At 35.1% G+C, this 18,918-nt stretch overlaps 1 protein-coding gene across 1 annotated transcript; it reads right to left on the bottom strand.

Moving 5' to 3' along the window:
- Positions 1 to 915: 915 nt before the first annotated feature.
- Positions 916 to 18,853, bottom strand: LOC106061460 (caseinolytic peptidase B protein homolog). The gene is made up of 16 exons (XM_013219611.2): positions 18,509 to 18,853; positions 17,030 to 17,081; positions 15,632 to 15,718; positions 15,274 to 15,377; positions 14,370 to 14,498; positions 13,998 to 14,095; positions 13,384 to 13,498; positions 13,174 to 13,251; positions 13,002 to 13,057; positions 12,802 to 12,846; positions 11,980 to 12,141; positions 10,206 to 10,362; positions 4,205 to 4,278; positions 3,280 to 3,399; positions 2,371 to 2,475; positions 916 to 1,876 (listed from the first exon to the last, which is right to left on the bottom strand). The coding sequence occupies exons 1-16, from the start codon at positions 18,822 to 18,824 to the stop codon at positions 1,634 to 1,636; spliced, it is 1,941 nt and encodes a 646-aa protein (XP_013075065.2). The 5' UTR covers positions 18,825 to 18,853; the 3' UTR covers positions 916 to 1,633.
- Between the last annotated feature and the right edge of the window lie 65 nt (positions 18,854 to 18,918).

Genomic DNA, 18,918 nt, shown 5'->3' with positions numbered 1-18,918 from the left:
AAAAAAGAAAAAAAAAATGCATTAAAAAAAAAAAAAAAGAGGAAAAAAAAGATATTTAAAGGATTAAAAAAAAAAAAAAGATATTTTTAAAAAATGTAAAAAAAAAAAAAAAAAAAAATCTTTAAAAGGATTTACAAAAAAAAAAAGATATTTAAAGGATTAAAAAAAAAAAAAAGATGCAGCAAAAAAAATAAATATTTTAAATGATTGGAATGACTGAAAATTATTTATTTGCTTTTCTGTCACAAAACATTTTACATTTATGTTTACCTTAGATCTGAGTGTCTTTACAATGGCATTCTTCCAGGACAAACAAAAAATGTAAACTGCACTTGCAGACAATGTTTACAATTTGTTGCAAAGATGAGCATTTAACTTCCCATCTTACCTTATTACTAACTGCTGGAACATAACTCTACTACACATTTTTGTTTTATTGTTACAACTTGATTGTTAGAACATTTATATGGGAAAGAATCAACATGATGGCAGTACCGGTATAAGTCATTTAACTTCTGGACCAAAAGGTTTCATGTTAGCATCATTCTGATGGTTACAAGATTTATTTAATATAATTCGATTGTCTGTCCCTTTTCAATGAAATGCTAACACAAAACCCAAAATGATTAGTACTGCACTTGAAACCCTATCATGCAATATATTTATACATCTCTGTACATATGCTAAAGAAGACACAGTTTCTTCAGTTTAAAGTTATTTTTTAATTTTTTTTTTTACAAGTTCTGAAAGTAAGAACTAACATTTGTTTCTGATTTCAGAATGTATGAGACAAGTTTGATAGCATAGAGATTTCTCATGTAAGACTAAGTATACTTTTATTTCAATGTCTACAAACGGAGTCTGCAAGATGGCTATTAAGTGCTGATGCTGTTTTTTTTTCATTTAGACCTTATCAGGTGATAGAAATGGCTTGAACAGAAAGTTATGATAGAAAGTAATCTGCAGTTGATTGGTTTTTGTTTGCGAGCTAACTAATACTGATGTCTTTTACATATTATCATAAACACCAAGCTTTCTCTTACACCTTGACTTATACACATTTTATCCACTTCCTTCATAGACAACAAGCTTTCTCTTACACCTTGACATATACACATTTTATCCACTTCCTTCATAAAATACCAAGCTTTCTCTTACACTTTGGCTTATACACATTTTATCCACTTCCTTCATAGACAACAAGCTTTCTCTTACACCTTGGCTTATACACATTTTATCCACTTCCTTCATAGACAAGCTTTCTCTTACACCTTGGCTTATACACATTTTATCCACTTCCTTCATAAACACTAAGCTTTCTCTGACACCTTGGCTTATACACATTTTATCCACTTCCTTCATAAACACTAAGCTTTCTCTAACACCTTGGCTTATACACATTTTATCCACTTCCTTCTCTTACATACATCACAATCAAATGAATGAATATGTAAGCAATCAATGTATTGCACTGTGTCACCTCCATGAGCATGATAAAACATTTGAGTGAGCCAGAGATGGCTTGGTATAAATGGACAACATTTTTTGGCATGAATAAGAATTTTGGCTGTTATATGGACATTGAGAAAAAGTTTCTATTATGTGAGAAAGAATGGAGAAAGTGGTGATAAAGTTATGTAGGCATAGAGAAAGGATTGTTGCTGTTATCAAGTACAATGTCCCTGTATTTTTCAATTCCTGAACAGGCAGACTCTAAGATCTGCAGTTTAATAGTTGAGACTTCATCCTCTGATGAGGCATTAGAGTTGGCCAGAAGATCATTGCCTTTGGAAACTGTGATTCTGATTTTACTGCCCTGGTTAATGAGTTGTCTCTCGTGGGCCATAGCCAGCTGTGTAACCACCCGTCTTTCCACCTGTTGAAAATTTAATCATTTCCTTAACAATAATCTAATTAAAAAAGAAAAGAATAGCTTAGATTTGAATTAAGTAAACTAACTAGCCATAGATGTAATTCTAGTTAGCTCTTAGTGACAACTAATTAAAAAAATGGAACCGTATAGATTTTTTAAAAGTCATATAAATGCCTAAATCTATATCAGGTAATCATGGGTAATAATGGAACTAATGAAGGAACTATTATAAAAAGTGCAAGCTAAGTCACCATATAGTTAATAGTTGAAGAGCTATCACAAAGGCTGCAGGACACACATTTGACACCCAAAGAAAAGCCACTATTAAAGAAAGGCACAGAAGATGAAAATAAAATAAATAGACAGCTGGCGGACAATAGCTTGTCTGCACGAGATGTGGAAAAATATGCAGGTAATCATGTGAAACACTGCATTCAATGCCAACTGCGTTCACAAAATTCAACAAATGTAAAAACCATTAATTTTGTGTTAAATACCTCATATTTGATAGATCTTGCTCCATAGTGTGTATCAAAGCCTTCAGCCAGTGTGTCAACAACCCTGTGATCCCACAGCAGTTCAATGTTGTGTTTCTTTTTTGCCTGTGAAATATGCAGAAAAATGTTCAGCCCATTCTTTCACTAACATACTGCACTGATTCTCATTTGAGACTTACTTCTATCTGAAATAGATCTGTTTATGCAGGTACCAGTTAGGAGATCTAATGCTCAATAATAATAGTTCATAATACCAGCACCATTTCTTTTAAGTCTAGAAACAGTAGGGATTTGGTTGCACTGTCACAGATGAGAATCTTTATTAATCGTAATGGATTTTCTTTTCTAAATTAAATGTGCTATAGATAGGTGTTACACTGCAATACTTATTTAACAGATGACTTTAAAAAAAAAATACTTCAAAGTGGACTTGTAAAGAAATAATTGATTTCAACAAGGCAAGGCCTATAATTAAATATTGTATCTATAATTGAACATTGTATCTTGTATAACAGGATCAAGGGCTGCTATGCATCATGATCCACTTGCTGGGGTGATCCAACAGAATGCTCTGCCCTATATTTTCTGCCTATCCAGTTGCAGGAGGGACTACACTATTAAATAGTGAGGTTTGAATTTACAGGTGTATTGCCGTACTAGGATAATGAGCTCATCTGCTCAAATATCCATTTTTGGGAGCACTAAGTACTTGCCTTCCCTAGTCAGCAGAAGCAGTTTTGCCAGGTTTAAAATTTAAGCCACACGAGCAGGTCAGGTGCAGTTTTCAGAGGCTTTTTGAGACCCATGCTATTTAGTATTTTATAGAATATAGGAAAATATCCCCATTAACACATTTGGCTATAACATCCTTTAAAACACTAAAACCAATAATATATAGAAGTTACCTACCCTGACAGCCCAAAACTGCAATTCCTTGTTGACAAGTTTGGTCAGCTCGGATTGAGAAAAAGGTAAAAAGTAAACAATTTCATTGATTCTACCCAGGAACTCATCACGGCGAAACTTTCTCTGCAGGGAACAAAATATCTATAGGTAGACTATAGTTATTTTACCATAATGACAATTTAACATGTTTCAAGCATATCAGTTTCAGCATATTTCCTTCCAACCTGTCAGATGACAGTTGACTTGATAATCTTATGGTTATGGGACCAGAGGGGCAGCTTACAGAAAATGTTGGATAACCAAAGGTTAGTTTTATAGGTACTTCAGAAATTCTCTATGGGCCTAGAGGGAGATTCTGTCCAAGTCAAAAGACAGTGGAATAGAGGACAGTAAAAACAAATCTTGTATGGTGCCCCAACAGACTAAGGGATAGGTGAAGATGAAGATACTGTCTTTGAATTTCAATGGTAAAGCATAGGCCTAAAATAAACAATGGACAAAATAGAAAAATATACATACAGTGCATAAATTACAATTTAAGCATTTCTACATTCTAAAAATAAATGTCAGCACTGGGTCGGATTACTGAGTGTGTCAGACTATATATAGGTACAACTTTTCTTTTTTTCAAATTGCCAGTACCGGTATATAATTTTTCATTCGTTCAAATATTTTACTTAGATTTTGGTCATCAACCCTATTTCCCTGAAGAAATTCAGCACTTTATTAGGTTCCTCACAGAATGTTATGAGGCTATTAGCAGTAAAAGATTTTCTTCAGACTGCCTGGTATCTGAAGCAACTAAGGATATCGTGAACATAATTGACATCAAAGTGACCCTTTTTTTTCCCCATAAGAGAACAACAATGAAGCAAATTGACATTAATTATGCTTGGATTAATGGAATTATCTGAATTGAATTGTTTACCTTAAGTATTGGTCTGACCACCTGATCTTTGAAATTTTTTGATATAGTCACTTTTTCTGTTTGCTCCAAATCCTCTGAAAGAAAATGATTGATACCGGTATATAAATGTACACATCAAATATATTTGTATTGCTCTGCTGGGCAAGGCAATGATAGAGGAATACAGAATCTAAATAGCACTGAATTTATAACTCCCTAACCCCAACCCACCTCTTCCCTTTGCATTCATCTCTTTGCCTCCACCCAACCTCACTCTTATCCACTACTATCCTCCCCCACCCCCAATATTCACTAGTACCGGTAAGGAAAAGGTGGAAATAATACCCCGAAGTATAATAACCCTCATTCTTTTTTTTTTCCCCTCCATGTTTTTGTCATTTGAAAAAGCTAATCTACAGAGAATATCTGTTTTTACTTTATGACCATACAACAAGGAAACATTTCTTTCTTTCCTCATTCCAAATAATCAATGATTCAAAAAGTTAATAGTCAACACAGAACAAGGATTTATTTATAGATTAGTGCTACAGTGAAAATATAATGTATATTTTTTTTTTGTTTTTTTTTTTGCCTTGTATGCAGTTACAAAAAAAAAGTTTTCTTTGGCACATTTACATTTAACAGTTAATTCCAGAATTACAATATCTCCACTTTTCCATTCAATCTTTTTTAGTCCCGAAAAACATCCTAGTTATGCAAATATGTATATCTTCTTAGAGTAGGCTATAAAAATTTCTAGTTAGGTCATATAAGACCAGACTTAGAAACATTAAAAGATGGTAGAATAGAATACTGGACCTAGTTAGAGATCTGATATAGAAGATTCTAGTTTGGTGATATAGATCCAGACTTGGAAACATTCAAAGACAGTTGTCTAGATTGATTTCTATATAAAACAGTGCGCAGAATATTCTACTGATGTGTGATCAAGATAGAGTAGAACACTTGACCAAATTAATTTTAAGATGATTATATTTTGAAAAATTTTAAGGGTCCAACCAGAATTTTCCACAGTGTGGCCAATCAACTTTTTTTCCCCCAAAGATATACACATAAACTTTCAAATTCCTAGAAAAATAATTACATGCATTTTCAAGATCTACTATCATTTTTATCTCCAAGCTTAAGTCATAGAGGGTTTGGAATGAGGATAGTTGAACATTTCTTGTCTTTATTCATATATATATATATCTACCGTACTGGTATACATGTTACTGGTACTGCTATAGTATTTAAAACAAAAAACAATACCTTTAGCTCAGATTTCTAGTTTGTTTTAAAAACTACCCTTATCATCATCCTAAGCAAAAAGAGGTAACTCGAATAAAATAAATAAAAGTAAATCTAATATATAAATAAACAAAAACATATAGAACAATACCAGTATGTCAAGTTTCCCAAAATATATACCGGTACTTTTAATACCTTAAGAATATTAACAACTTTAAAAATACTGGTAGGGTTTATACACTGCCGTACCCGATATGGGCAAATTCGAAAAAAAATAATTTTAAAGCTATACACATTCAAATATCTTTTTTAAAAAAAGTCACATTGCTTCAGCTCTTGTTCTGAATGAGACATGAAAGTTTAAAAAAAACAACAACTGATGCTATAACACATCCTAACACATTTTGAGGTACCAAAAACAATGCATTCTTTTGCAAAAGGAAATATTGGGTTAATTTAATAATGCAACTTGTGGTAAACCCTACAGCTAACCAGTAAATGTAAAATATTGTTACGAATCTCCCTATCCAGGCTCGCTGCAAATGGCACCAAACGACACCACCAACTGTAAGAACTTGACAACTCAGGGCTTGAAAATAACGTAATAGTTTAATGTCAATAAATAACAGCCAATACTGTACAATTGGCAGCACGTAACACAAGACTGTACAAATATCTCTCCGCTGTATCAACTCTTGCACTGGTCTCTCTGTCTCGTCTCGGACTTGTACCGAGCCGTTGTAACGAACTGTAGATCGGGATGTTGTCACTACTGGTCTCTGATACCTTTGCTCTTTATATCGGGTCCCTGCTGGCCTTCTAGAACCGGACAGAACGTCGCTCGACCATTCTGGGTGGTCAGATGACTACATCCCTCGTGACACTCCTGAGCTCGGTTCACGATGTCGATCCTTCCCGAACTGTCCTGTTGACACTCGACTCGGCTGACAGTCGTAACTCGTCACGGTTGACCGCTCGTCTAGCGCTGGCCTGGGGCGATTTGCGTCGGCTGACTACACACACACCACTACCCCCATCTGTGCCACCACCAGGTTTATAACACTGCCCCCTCCTTAGATCTGTCCGTCCCGGACAGAATCAAACTCGCCATGAAACGGGTGGAGTCGATTGATGTGGACGACCTTCCGCTTGGACCGGTGGCTTCCTTGTATCCGGCAAACGTCATCTGTGATCCTTTTAACTACATGGTAAGGGCCTTCCCAATCTCTTTGATGCTTATAGGACCTTCCGTTTCTTCTCCGGGGGTTGTATAGCCAGACCAAGTCGTTCTTATGGAACCTCGAGGCATTGACCCTATCGTCCTTCCTTGCCTTCATTTGGTCACTGCTGCTGTTGATGTTTTTGCGGGCTAAATTATGAGCTTCCTTCCTTCGGAAAGTGGGGGCTACATTTTCATCTTTTCGCTGAGCATCTGGGCTTTTCTCGTCTGACCGCTGCTCGGGAGCTTGCACCTCAAGACGACGACAATCGATGATCACCCCCGTTTCTTCAGTCTTCCTGCAGGGTCTGGATACTTTCTCAGATCTGTGTTGGTTCACTTCTTGTCGAAAAGACCTTTTTGCACAGTTTCTTTGTAGGTGGTCAAACCCACCACAGTTCCAGCATCGTTTTCTCACTCCGCGTCGACCTTGTGGTATCTGCATGGTTCTACATTTTTCTAGGGCCTCGTTCGTTTTTCTCAGTTCCTTGCGACCTTTATCTTTAACCTCCAGCCTCTGGTTTTGGTAAATGTTCTCGGACTCGTCTTTAGCAGCTTGGTATAAGAGAGCGTACACAAGGGCTTCACTGGCTTTGTGCTTGCCACTAACTCTGATGGCCTTCTTCAGTTCGGGGTCTTGAAGTGCGTCAGCAAACGCATCAGTAATGATTGTTTCCAGGAGGTCTTGCGTGGCTGTTGGGTAAGCCAAATGGGCGAGGCGTGCAATGTCTGACTCCTATTCCCGTAGGGTTTCATTTGATTGCTGTCGTCGGGTCTTCAATTTGACTCGATACAATTCTGGCAGATGCTCGTCACCGTACCGGAGCTCCATCGTCTAGACGAGAGCCGCGTAGTCTTGTGGGTTTGGAATGGACTGCAGCAGTTCGGAGGCCTTTCCTCTTAGGGACAATATAAGGGCTGTTGCTTTCTCCTCATCGCTGTTCCATTGGTTGACTTTGGCCGCAGCGTCAAATTGTAGCTTGTAGACGGACCAGGAGACGGATCCATCAAACACAGGAGGCTTTACCTTCATGGAAACGTCGGGTACGATCGACATCACATTTGCTTTCTGCATCTTGGTAAAATCCCTGTAAACTTGCGTCTTTATTTCTTCGATCTTTTTCTCAACAGCGTAGACCCTCTGGTTCATCTGTTCTTCTATGTTGTGATTCTCTCCTCCACAGCATGTATGCGTTGGTTCATTGCCAATAACTCCGTTTTGATTCCCGAGTCCATTTTGTCAATCTTGTAATTGGTGTTTTCTTGCCCCGAGTTCATCTGTTCTCGCATAGCTGCCATCTACTCCTGTATGCTACTGGCGATCTGTCCCTGCATAGCTGCCATATGTCCCTGCATAGCTGCCATCTGTCCCTGCATAGCTGCCATCTGTTCCTGCAAGTCCGGTTCGACTTCAAAAAGATATGTGTCCGGATCTTCTTTTTCCTTCACCAGTTCTTCCCGAAGGCGTGCTTGTAAGGTTTCTTTGTTTCCGCTAATCTTCAGATCTCGATTACGGAGCTCTCGCCTCAGTTCCTTCAAAAGGAGTTGGTCTAGCGTTTTCGTAGTAGCCATTGCAGATCCCACTTCTGACACCAGTTGTTACGAATCTCCCTATCCAGGCTCGCTGCAAATGGCACCAAACGACACCACCAACTGTAAGAACTTGACAACTCAGGGCTTGAAAATAATGTAATAGTTTAATGTCAATAAATAACAGCTGTACAATTGGCAGCACGTAACACAAGACTGTACAAATATCTCTCCGCTGTATCAACTCTTGCACTGGTCTCTCTGTCTCGTCTCGGACTTGTACCGAGCCGTTGTAACGAACTGTAGATCGGGATGTTGTCACTACTGGTCTCTGATACCTTCGCTCTTTATATCGGGTCCCTGCTGGCGTTCTAGAACCGGACAGAACGTCGCTCGACCATTCTGGGTGGTCAGATGACTACATCCCTCGTGACACTCCTGAGCTCGGTTCACGATGTCGATCCTTCCCGAACTGTCCTGTTGACACTCGACTCGGCTGACAGTCGTAACTCGTCACGGTTGACCGCTCGTCTAGCGCTGGCCTGGGGCGATTTGCGTCGGCTGACTACACACACCCCACTACCCCCATCTGTGCCACCACCAGGTTTATAACAATATGTAAAATCTGAGCTATTAAACAACTAGCAAATGTTAAGTCTGACCTATAAAACAACCAGTAAATGTCAAGTCCTGAACTATTAAAGGGAAACTCCGATGGTTTTGACAATTTTTGATATAATATGTGTTTTGATTTACAGATAATGAATATATGATTCTTTTTTTTTCTTTGCAATAATAACTTAGTAATTGATGTTTTTCCTACGTAATTTTCCTGCAGTCTGTATTGTCTCGCCAGACCACTCAACACACAACAAACACTATCGCTGGGTTGTCTTGTCATGACCGACTACACGTATTCTCGACTAGCCTTACACTGACCAGTTTGTTCAAATCAGTCAGACACACGATCTATTTAGGCCTACTTCTTGGGACAGAGAGAGGCTTAGATGAAAATGTTACTCTTTTTGTCGAGTTGATTATCCTAATGCTTTTAGATCTATCTATACATATATAACTGTATCATAGCTCTGGACTAGGCCGTCACTAAGCTTAACAGCCTAACAGCTACTGTAAGAATGAAGCGATACGATTGGTCAAATCTAGTTTCTCTTTCAGTATTGTTGATGGAAGTGACGTATGAACTAGCTTAAAACAAAACTCCATAGATCCCCGTTTTTTTTTAGACGTCAAGAATTTACTGACTAATTTATTAAATATAAATGTTTCTTAGCATTTAAATAAAAAACTGTAAAATGTTTACTATTACAACTTTTTACGCAGAATTTAAATATGTCAATAACTCAAATTTGAAAAACCATCGGAGTTTCCCACAGCAATGAAGTTGCTGAAACAGCTTCTCTAAAAATGGTTTGAGCATAAATAGGAATTAGCTAATGCCTTTGTAAAATATTTGCTCTTCAGACGAATAAATTTTTCCCATTTTCCCTTTAAAACTTCATCTCTTGGAAACAAATGAAAAGAGACACTAATTTCTGTGTCAGCATACTTGCTGATTTTATCTTTGTGATTGGAACTACTGAAAAAAACAAGCTGAAGAACAGTATTTCATTTTCTTCAAGTAGAAATAGAGGTTTAGATCTAGAATATTATTTATAAACAAAGACCGATTATAAATCAATGTGAAGCGTAACAATAAATGCGATCCGATAGGTCTAGATCTAGACTAGAGAGTTTATCAGTTATATAGGTCTAGATCTAAATTTAGCCAGCACCCTTGTGACGTCACGTTTTTAAAAACATCTCGCAGAACCCTGTTTTTTTGGGGGCGTGAAGAATTTTCTGTCTAATTTATTAAATATAAAATTTTCCGAGCATTTAAATCAAAAATGATATAATGTTTACTATTACAACTTTTTACGCAGAATTTAAATATGTCAATAACTAAAATTTGAAAAACAATCGGAGTTTCCCTTTAAACAACTAGCAAATAATGAGCCTGACCTATATTTTGTGTTCCTCTCATTTTGGACATATTGGCAGCTTCTTGTCTCAACTGTATGGCATGTTCAGCAATTTCCTCGCTGGCAAGGTTAGAGGTCATGATAAATATAGCATCCTTACATTCCACAAGTTTCCCTTTGCCATCAGTCAATCTGCCCTATCAAGTCAAAAAAAAAAAGATTGCTAGTTTCAGTAGTTTTAACAAGGACAACTTATTTCAAGTTTTTTAGTTGTAGTATCATACATGATAATAAACATTCAATACTTTGATTGTTTGTTTGTTTTGTAAAATGTTTTACATGCTTCAGATATTCCTTGAGAATTGAAGATAATCTACTTCCTATTCAAAACAGGGAATGGCATAGGTCAGAGTATGAAGCCTGGTCCATCAAGATCACCAAACGACAATCCAGCGGGCATACTGCACAACTAGGTTTGCAGTTTATGATGGTACCGGGTCAACATATTAGTACCAGCACTTATATATATACATAGTTTTTATGTACCATAACTTTATTCTGACAAAAATTAGATTTTTTTTTTTTAGTCAAGGTACCGGTATGGTACCCGTACTCTTTATATTAATTCACACACAAAAAAAAAAGCCTTAAACTGAAGGACTAGTGAGACAGGTTCATTCAAAGTCAAAATGTAAAGTATGTTAACTTGCTTAAATCTATCCCAGAAGAAATTCTGACCAAATTAAACCATTACTTAATTTTTTTTTTCTAAATAGTATAAAATAATAAAAATTACAGTCCATCTAAGTAAGATTTAAAATTTGTGAAAGAAAATTATTTAATTTTTTAGAAAGCATGCCAATATAATGGTCTCAGGTAGTTTCAAAGTTTGTATGCTTTACATGTTCCTTCAGAATTGAAGATTATTACATCCTAGCCCAGACCTCCCACAGCAGGTTCAAACCCAGGACTATCAAGATCACAATCCATAGCACATACCACACAACATCCATAGTACCAGTATGTAATATGCATTCATGAAATATTGTTAGTCAAAGCCTCCTTAATATGGTAAAATTTTTTTGGGAAGGAGGGAGAGAATGTATAGTATATATATATATACTATAGTAGAGTACAGGGAAAAAAATGTTTTTTACAAAATGTTTTGTGTTTTATAAATTATCCTTAAAAACTTCATGCACCAAAAGTAAGACAACTATCCAGCATATAATTATTTTTGCTCTTAAAGGTGTTAACATTTCTTAAATGGTTTGATTTTTATTAGTGGTATACAGTACCCCCCGGTAATTGTTTGTTTTACTTTCCAATGTTCCTTCAGAAGTGAAAATGATTACATCATAGCCCAAAACTTCTGCAGCACTGTGAGGGATGACAATGGGTCGGGTTTGAACCGGGACTATCAAGATGACAGTTCAATGCACATACCACATGACCAAGCAGCCATCCTGTTCTATCACTAATTGTGGGCATAATTTTTCAATTATATATACCAGTATTAAAATTAAATGTTTTATAAATTCTCCACGCATAAAATTTAAAATATGTAGATACCCAGTATGTACTGAACTATGATTTACAATTTTATAAGTACTGGTATGTTTTTGAAAATTCATGAAACAGTGAGTTCAGATAACTATGGCGTGACAAGAAACTAATGTAAAGATATATTTCTATTCAGTTTGCTTGCTCTCTGCTAATTTATTGTCGAGTAGTGTCTATTTGTTATTTTGATTGCAAAGACAATGTAGCTAAAAGGAAACATTTAGATTAAAAAAAAAATATGGTAGGCCTACTTCATCAAAAAGTTGTAACATGATAGTCAACACATCTGGGTGTGCTTTATCCACTTCATCAAACAAGACCACAGCATCAGGACACTTGGTCAAAGCTTTAGTCAGCTGACCACCTTCATCATGACCAACATAACCCGGCGGAGCACCAATAAATTTTGCAACCTGTAAGAAAACAAAAGTTACAATGCTTTTAACAATAAACATATGGTACCGGTACTTTAAAAGACTAAGAGACACAACTGGACTATCATTATTTATATGTATAGAATACTAGTAAATATACTGGCATACAAAAAATATATAAAATATAAGAAAAAAACAACATAATAGCCAAATATTGACCTAAATCGGGTTAATTTTGAAGTAGTGCATTTAGGGACTGTTTTTTTTTTTTAATATCTTGTCCATTGCTTCAATTTACAATAATAATTTGGTAGCCACCATAAAAAGGGTGGAGAAAAAAAGGTTACAAATCAGTTTTGAGAGAATCAGCTGGACAATTTTTTGCAAATACAGCAGAAAATATAGAGGCTCTCAAAAGCTTATCTGATCAAAAGCTTATCTGATAACTGAACTAAATTGGCACCCTGGCGGAAATCAACCTTTTCCATTTTCAGTATGACAAGAAATATATGTCACAGATGATTTTATCTACTTTATGTAGACTCATGAACAATTCTTTTTTTTTTTTTTTTTTTGCTTTATAATGCTACCCAACTCAGCTGACACAATCTATCTCGCTCTAAAAAAATCTAAATTGTATAGGACTCCAAGAAACATTGTAGACCTAAAATAATATAATAATAATATAAAATAATATACCTCATGTTTTTCTTGATACTCAGACATGTCTATTCTGATGAAGGCCTGTCAATCAATAAGAAAATGTCATTAGGTAATACTTACATTTAATATCTCAAGAAGCTGGACCAAACACTATATTAAAGGACTACTCCACAATGTAAGCTACAGCTTTCAAGTCTTAAGTATCAGTACAGTACTAATAATTGTGTATAACTTACATCTTTTTTGTTTTTATGTAGATAATTAGAGACTTGCTTGGCCAGTTCTGTTTTACCTGTACAAGAAATTATGGATAAAAAAAAATGAAGAGACAGAAGATGTATTTCTCATTGCTAGGCAAACAGGAAGTTGTGATGATTAAAATGGTAAGCAATAGGAATATTTTCATACCTATCCCAGAAGACCCTAAGAAGAGAAACACAAGAGGATGATCTTCATCATACCAGCCATTCTGCTTTCTTCTGATAGCTAATTGAGAAAATTACATTTTATAAGTAAACCGACCAAAAATTACTTGGTTTTTAAGTTAAAAAAAAAAAGAGATGCTAGCTGCATTACTGAGCTTAACTATTCGATAGCAGTATCAAGCCTTCATTCTACCTGCTGCTACTGTATTAATAGCTGCTTCCTGTCCAATAATGTGTTCTCTTAGCCTCAACTCTAAAGGAAATCGTCTTCTTTCCTCTGCTTCTTCTGCAGCTTTTTTTTCAACAAACTGATCAAAATATAGAAGGGATGAAACAGAATTGTTGTTCCACTACTTTCATTTGTACTACACTGAATTGTTAGCAAATCAATACCGGTACTTAGATCAACAGACGCCGCAACATTTAAGAATTGAATTAGGATTTTTTTTTTTACAAATTTTTTTTTTCTATACACATTGCGACAAGAGTTGCTAACCCAAATGTTTTGTTGACAAAATAAATTTTAAACGAAAAGATTGATCTCATTATAAAGCCTTAAGCCTACATTACGTTTGTTAACAGCGCTCTGTAAATTAAATTATTAGTATTATTAATACCGTGTTTTTTGTCTAATCCATTAGTATTCCCAACATTTTTTTTTTAATTTTAAGTGCCAGTATTATAAATCCTATGAAGTACTGGTACACAATATATATTTTAGCTGATCTAAACAATGTTTTATATCTTATGTAAACTGTTGGCAATGAGTGTCATAAGACTTGAAATAATTTATAGGCCTTATTCTACCTTCTGTGTATATGTTCCAATTAGTTCTTTGGCTTCATTGTCCCGAGCATATTCAATAGCTTTATGACCCAAAGCATTCTCTAGAGTTGGATCTGCACCTGAAAAATTCAATATTTCTTGTCACATATAAATCTACCGTTGGCATCAAAACAAAAAGGAGCTTGAGATTGAAGGATAGTTTCAACTATACTACTCTATCTAAAAGTACTGGTACTCTAAAAAAAAAAGATGCTACATTTTTAGAAGAGCTTTTGTGATAATATGTTTACCTTGTCTTTATATAATACATAAATCTTAGCAAACGTTTCAAAGAACGAGACATGGCAATTTTAATTTTTTACTTTGTATTTTGAAATGAAATTGGTAATTTACCAGCCTCTAATAGTAGTCTAATACTCTGAATATCATTGACAAGCACTGCGTAATGTAGTGGGGTACAGTTTTGAAAATTTGCTCTGTTGCTAAGTCTGTCTGAAAACTCCTCCTCTCTGGTAAGTAAAACTAAAGAACAAAAACAAAAGAATAACCAAAATTGTTGTGAATGAAAACATGCAATATATTTATTCGATTTTCCAATAATGCTAATACCTAACCAATACTTTCAATCATCTAATATTTCTTCAGTTATTCCCCTTTCAAACCTTGCGATCTGTAGGACAGATGATATTAAGGTCAAAGCATGTGGCCAGCACAACAACCAACCACCTTTGATTTCCCCAACTTAAGTCGTACCCATCTGAGTTGGGTGGACTAGGCGTTGCCCTAATAATCCCAGTCTTACCCCTGACACCAGATACAGAAGTAAGCATTTAACCACTCAGCCACGGCGCCCACCTTTCTTCAGTTGATTTTTCAATAACATAATAAAAGTTTTTTTTTTAAATTGATTAAATTATCGATATTGATACATTGATTAAAACAAAAAAGAAAAGTGTGCTGCTCAGATAGGAAATAATTAAATACCGGTACTGTACCGGAACATTAAATCAAATAAAGATAAATGTTTCTATTAAAAAATGGTTGATCACCATCAAACTTGTACATTTAGCATGAGATTTACATTAGAAATAGATGCTTAAAATGTAAAAAGGAAATTTATTAACATTAAAAAAATGCAGACTTTAAATATAACTTCTTATACCGAGTACCATATGTATTTTTTTTTTTTACATTTTCATCAAATTTCAGCCATTTTCAAAGAATGTGGCCCAAGCAGTATTTTTTTTTTGCTCCAGTCTCCCCCCTGATTTATAGATCAACCTCTAACTTCCCTTACCATGTAAACTGTTTAACTGTTTCTCTCTGGACTTCTGTGCCACAGTTGTGAATTGATCTAAACAATTAGGATCTGCTCCATGGGCCAACAAGAGCTGTACAACCCTATGGAAAAAACACAAACAGAGGAAAACAATTTGTTTACTTTTATCCAATCAAATAAATGTTTACTGTATATGAATAGACTGCCACAATGATAGAATACACAGAATAAATTTTTTTTTTAAGTTATATCTTACCTATCCCAGAAGACCCTGAACTAGTTAGCTCAATGAACATCAAATAAGAAAGTGGCATGACCAAGTTGCCTTTATTACAAAAAAAGAAACAAAAAAGAAAAAGTTCAGTTCCAGCCTTACTGAGGTTTATTGTTCACAGCAGCAACGTGAAGAGCTGTCCAGCCAAGTTCATGAGTCTTGTCCACTTTAGCCCCAAGTTTCAGCAGTCTAAATACAAAAAAAAAAAAAAAAAAAAAAAAAAAAAAGATCATAAATCATGGAAACTTATAGAGACAGCCAGTTCTCACAAGAAAATGTGTGAAATCTTCACTTCTTTGCACTTTCGTATTATAGGTCAACATATAGGGTACCGGTAGTAGAATTCCACGAAGGCTACACTTTAATGACAATTCTTATATAATATAAAATATTTCTTACATATTTTATTCTTTAAGATCCCAATCCCATATTATTGCTTCTGTTTCTTATATACCTTATGTTGATATACATTAACATTTTCTGGATTTTCGCCCCATTACTGATACAAAAGGAGAAGTCTGTCATTTGATTCTGTTCATGCTATGGAATACAGGAGGCAGTCAGATTCAATGCTCTCCTCATTATGTAGTCAATGACTAGGAGGAAGAGGAAGGGATACAAGATGCATCCCTGTCTCACACCTGATGCCAAAGATTTCACTTGTTCCTTCTTCTGTTTTAATGCGGCAACTAGATTGACTGTACAAGTGTTATAGAATTTAGACACATTTTTCTGGGATGCCATATTAGAAAATGGCAATAAAACAAAAGAGAAGAGAAAAAAATGTGAGGAAAACAAAACAAAGAAGATTATACAGATGGCAAAATTTTTGGTGGTAGCTTAACATTTAATGGTGGGTAAACATTTATAATAATTAATAACAACACTAAAATACATTAATTTAACTTAAACTAATTATGGAAATCTAAAGGCAAGCTCTGACCAGAGCACTAACTATGGACCCCCGACTCAGCCACACACACAGTCTAGCAGCAACATTAAGCCAGTCAAATTATTATCAATTTAAAAAAGTTTTTCGTAATCAACATTGTGAATAAGTCCTGCACTTATCAGCTTTTACCTTCCCAAACCTCATTACTCTTGATTGGACAAATTATTAAAAAGGCAGACAGATATGAAACAATTCTAATAAGAATGGATATTAAGAATGATGATTATGCAAACCCAAATTGTGACCTGCATATTTTCCTGCAGCTAATGCAGACAAAACTATTATCTAGCATAATGTCTATTTGAGTTTTCTCTTTGGCGTCTGCACTTGCTTTCAACAGGGGTCTTGTTTCCCGCATCTAATGCACACAAAACCAATATCTAGCATGATGTCTATTTGAATTTTGTCTTTGGCGTCTGCACTTGCTTTCAGCAGGGGTCTTGTTCCATGACCCCTGTGAGCTCTCTCCAGCTGTCTCTTTCAGAAGCCATCTGCTACCAGCTGTATACTAATATATCTATCAAATGAGTGAAACATAACTTACAAACCTTGTTACCTCAGACACTAGTCCAAGTCGACAAGCTGTTAACAGTGCATCATCTAAAGACCAAAAAATAAAAATAAAATTTGTTTTGGCAAATAATTAATTAGTTTACAGATATATGTTTATTAGTTAATGTTCTAATGAACATTTATTTCCCCTTTCAGACCTTGTGGTCTATAGGGCAGATGATGTAAAGGTCATCTGTTTCTGTGGCCTATGATTAATGAGGGTGCCATGTGGCCAGCACAATGGCCAAGCTCCTTTACTTTTCCCTAACTAATGTCAGGTACCCATTAAAGCTGGGTGGACTCAGAGGCGCCCAAAGATCCCGAAATTAAAAATCCCAATCTTCACCAGGATTCAAACCCAGGACCCCTGGTTCAGAAGCCAAGCGCTATACCAATCAGTCACTGCGCCTCCCTAATGTTCATATGTAATCAATAATACATTATCATTTGTATACAAGAATAACCTTCAAGTAGGTCTCTTATTATACTATGTAGTAGTCTACATAGATTTTTATAGAAATGTTAATATTTTTTGTTGTATGGTTCTTGAATCTGTGTACCGGTATATTAAAAAAAAAAACAAGCAAAGTTTAAAAAATACTATTTTAAAATAAGATGATTCCTCCTTTACACCAACCTTGTACCGGGTAACAGTAATTTTTTTGCTCTTAATAACTAATGATTTAAAAAATATAACATTTCAATGTTTAAATCTACTCTGAGTTTATAAAATTCTAATGACAGGCTTATAGATCCTTACTTAGAAGATGGTATGCAAAATAATATTGAAGGTCTATTTACTTATTGAACTCTTTAATGAATGGGGCCTACAAGAGGAAATGCTGGCCGATGTGTCTGTTCAAGATAAAGATTTTCAAGACCAAAATTAATTTTAGAAAATAATAACCAGTAGAATCTATTTCAAATAATTATAAAACACTTGGTACAAGAGTTTTCTCAGTATGGGCAATTAGCTAGTAATTCTTTTCTTTTCAACTGTCAAATTTCTTGGAAAATCATTACAACCATTTTTGAGAATCATGTCCACCCAATTACCCATGAATTTGCAATATGAATAGAAGAATTGTAAAAACAATTAACTGAAGATATATATCTAATCTATAATGCAGAGGTATCTAATATGGGTATGTAGAAGTTGTACTGATCAGAAGATAGGTTGCGGGTTTCTGTAAGCGTAGTATTACTTTTGAGTTCGTAGCAATTAAGACTCATATTATATATAGATCTATCTAGACACTTACAATAAATTAAATCAACAGGTGCATATAGAGTATGAACGTTTAATCCATGACAGTCACAGTCTAGTCTCAGTCACTATTAAATAATTAAATGATGTTACTTCTATGAAAGCCTAGCCTCACTAAAAATATTCCAATATTACCTCTAGCCCTAGCTAAATCTACATTTTACATAGCTTCAACAATAATTTAAATTTAACAATTCCTAACAATTACCTATTGATTTTTTAGGTGGTGAAAATTCTACAGATATGGGCTTATCAAACAGAACAGATCCGTTGAGGCTGAGCCTTGCTGCCCCTAAACCTGCAATAATGCCAACTGATGACAACGTCGCAAATATATTGCGTCGCCAACATTTTGACAATCGCCGTAAAAGCTCTACTGATAACAACCGAAAATTAAATTCTTTGTGTGAACTTAATATTTTTTCATTATTTGGTGTGTGTGGTTTAATAATAAAATCTCTTTGTTTAGATAAAAATCGTTTCAATGTCATATAAAGTTGCTTATTTGTCCTGCTAACGGCCATATTGTTTATGTAGAACTGATTTTCGTTGTCGTAAAGATGATGTGATGTACAAATTCTTAGCAACTTAGCCAAAGCGTTCTTAGATCTATTTTAC

The sequence above is a fragment of the Biomphalaria glabrata genome, chromosome 8, assembly GCF_947242115.1.
Source record: "Biomphalaria glabrata chromosome 8, xgBioGlab47.1, whole genome shotgun sequence".
Classification (NCBI taxonomy): Eukaryota; Metazoa; Mollusca; class Gastropoda; family Planorbidae; genus Biomphalaria; species Biomphalaria glabrata.
This window is presented reverse-complemented; position numbering and strand designations above follow the sequence as displayed.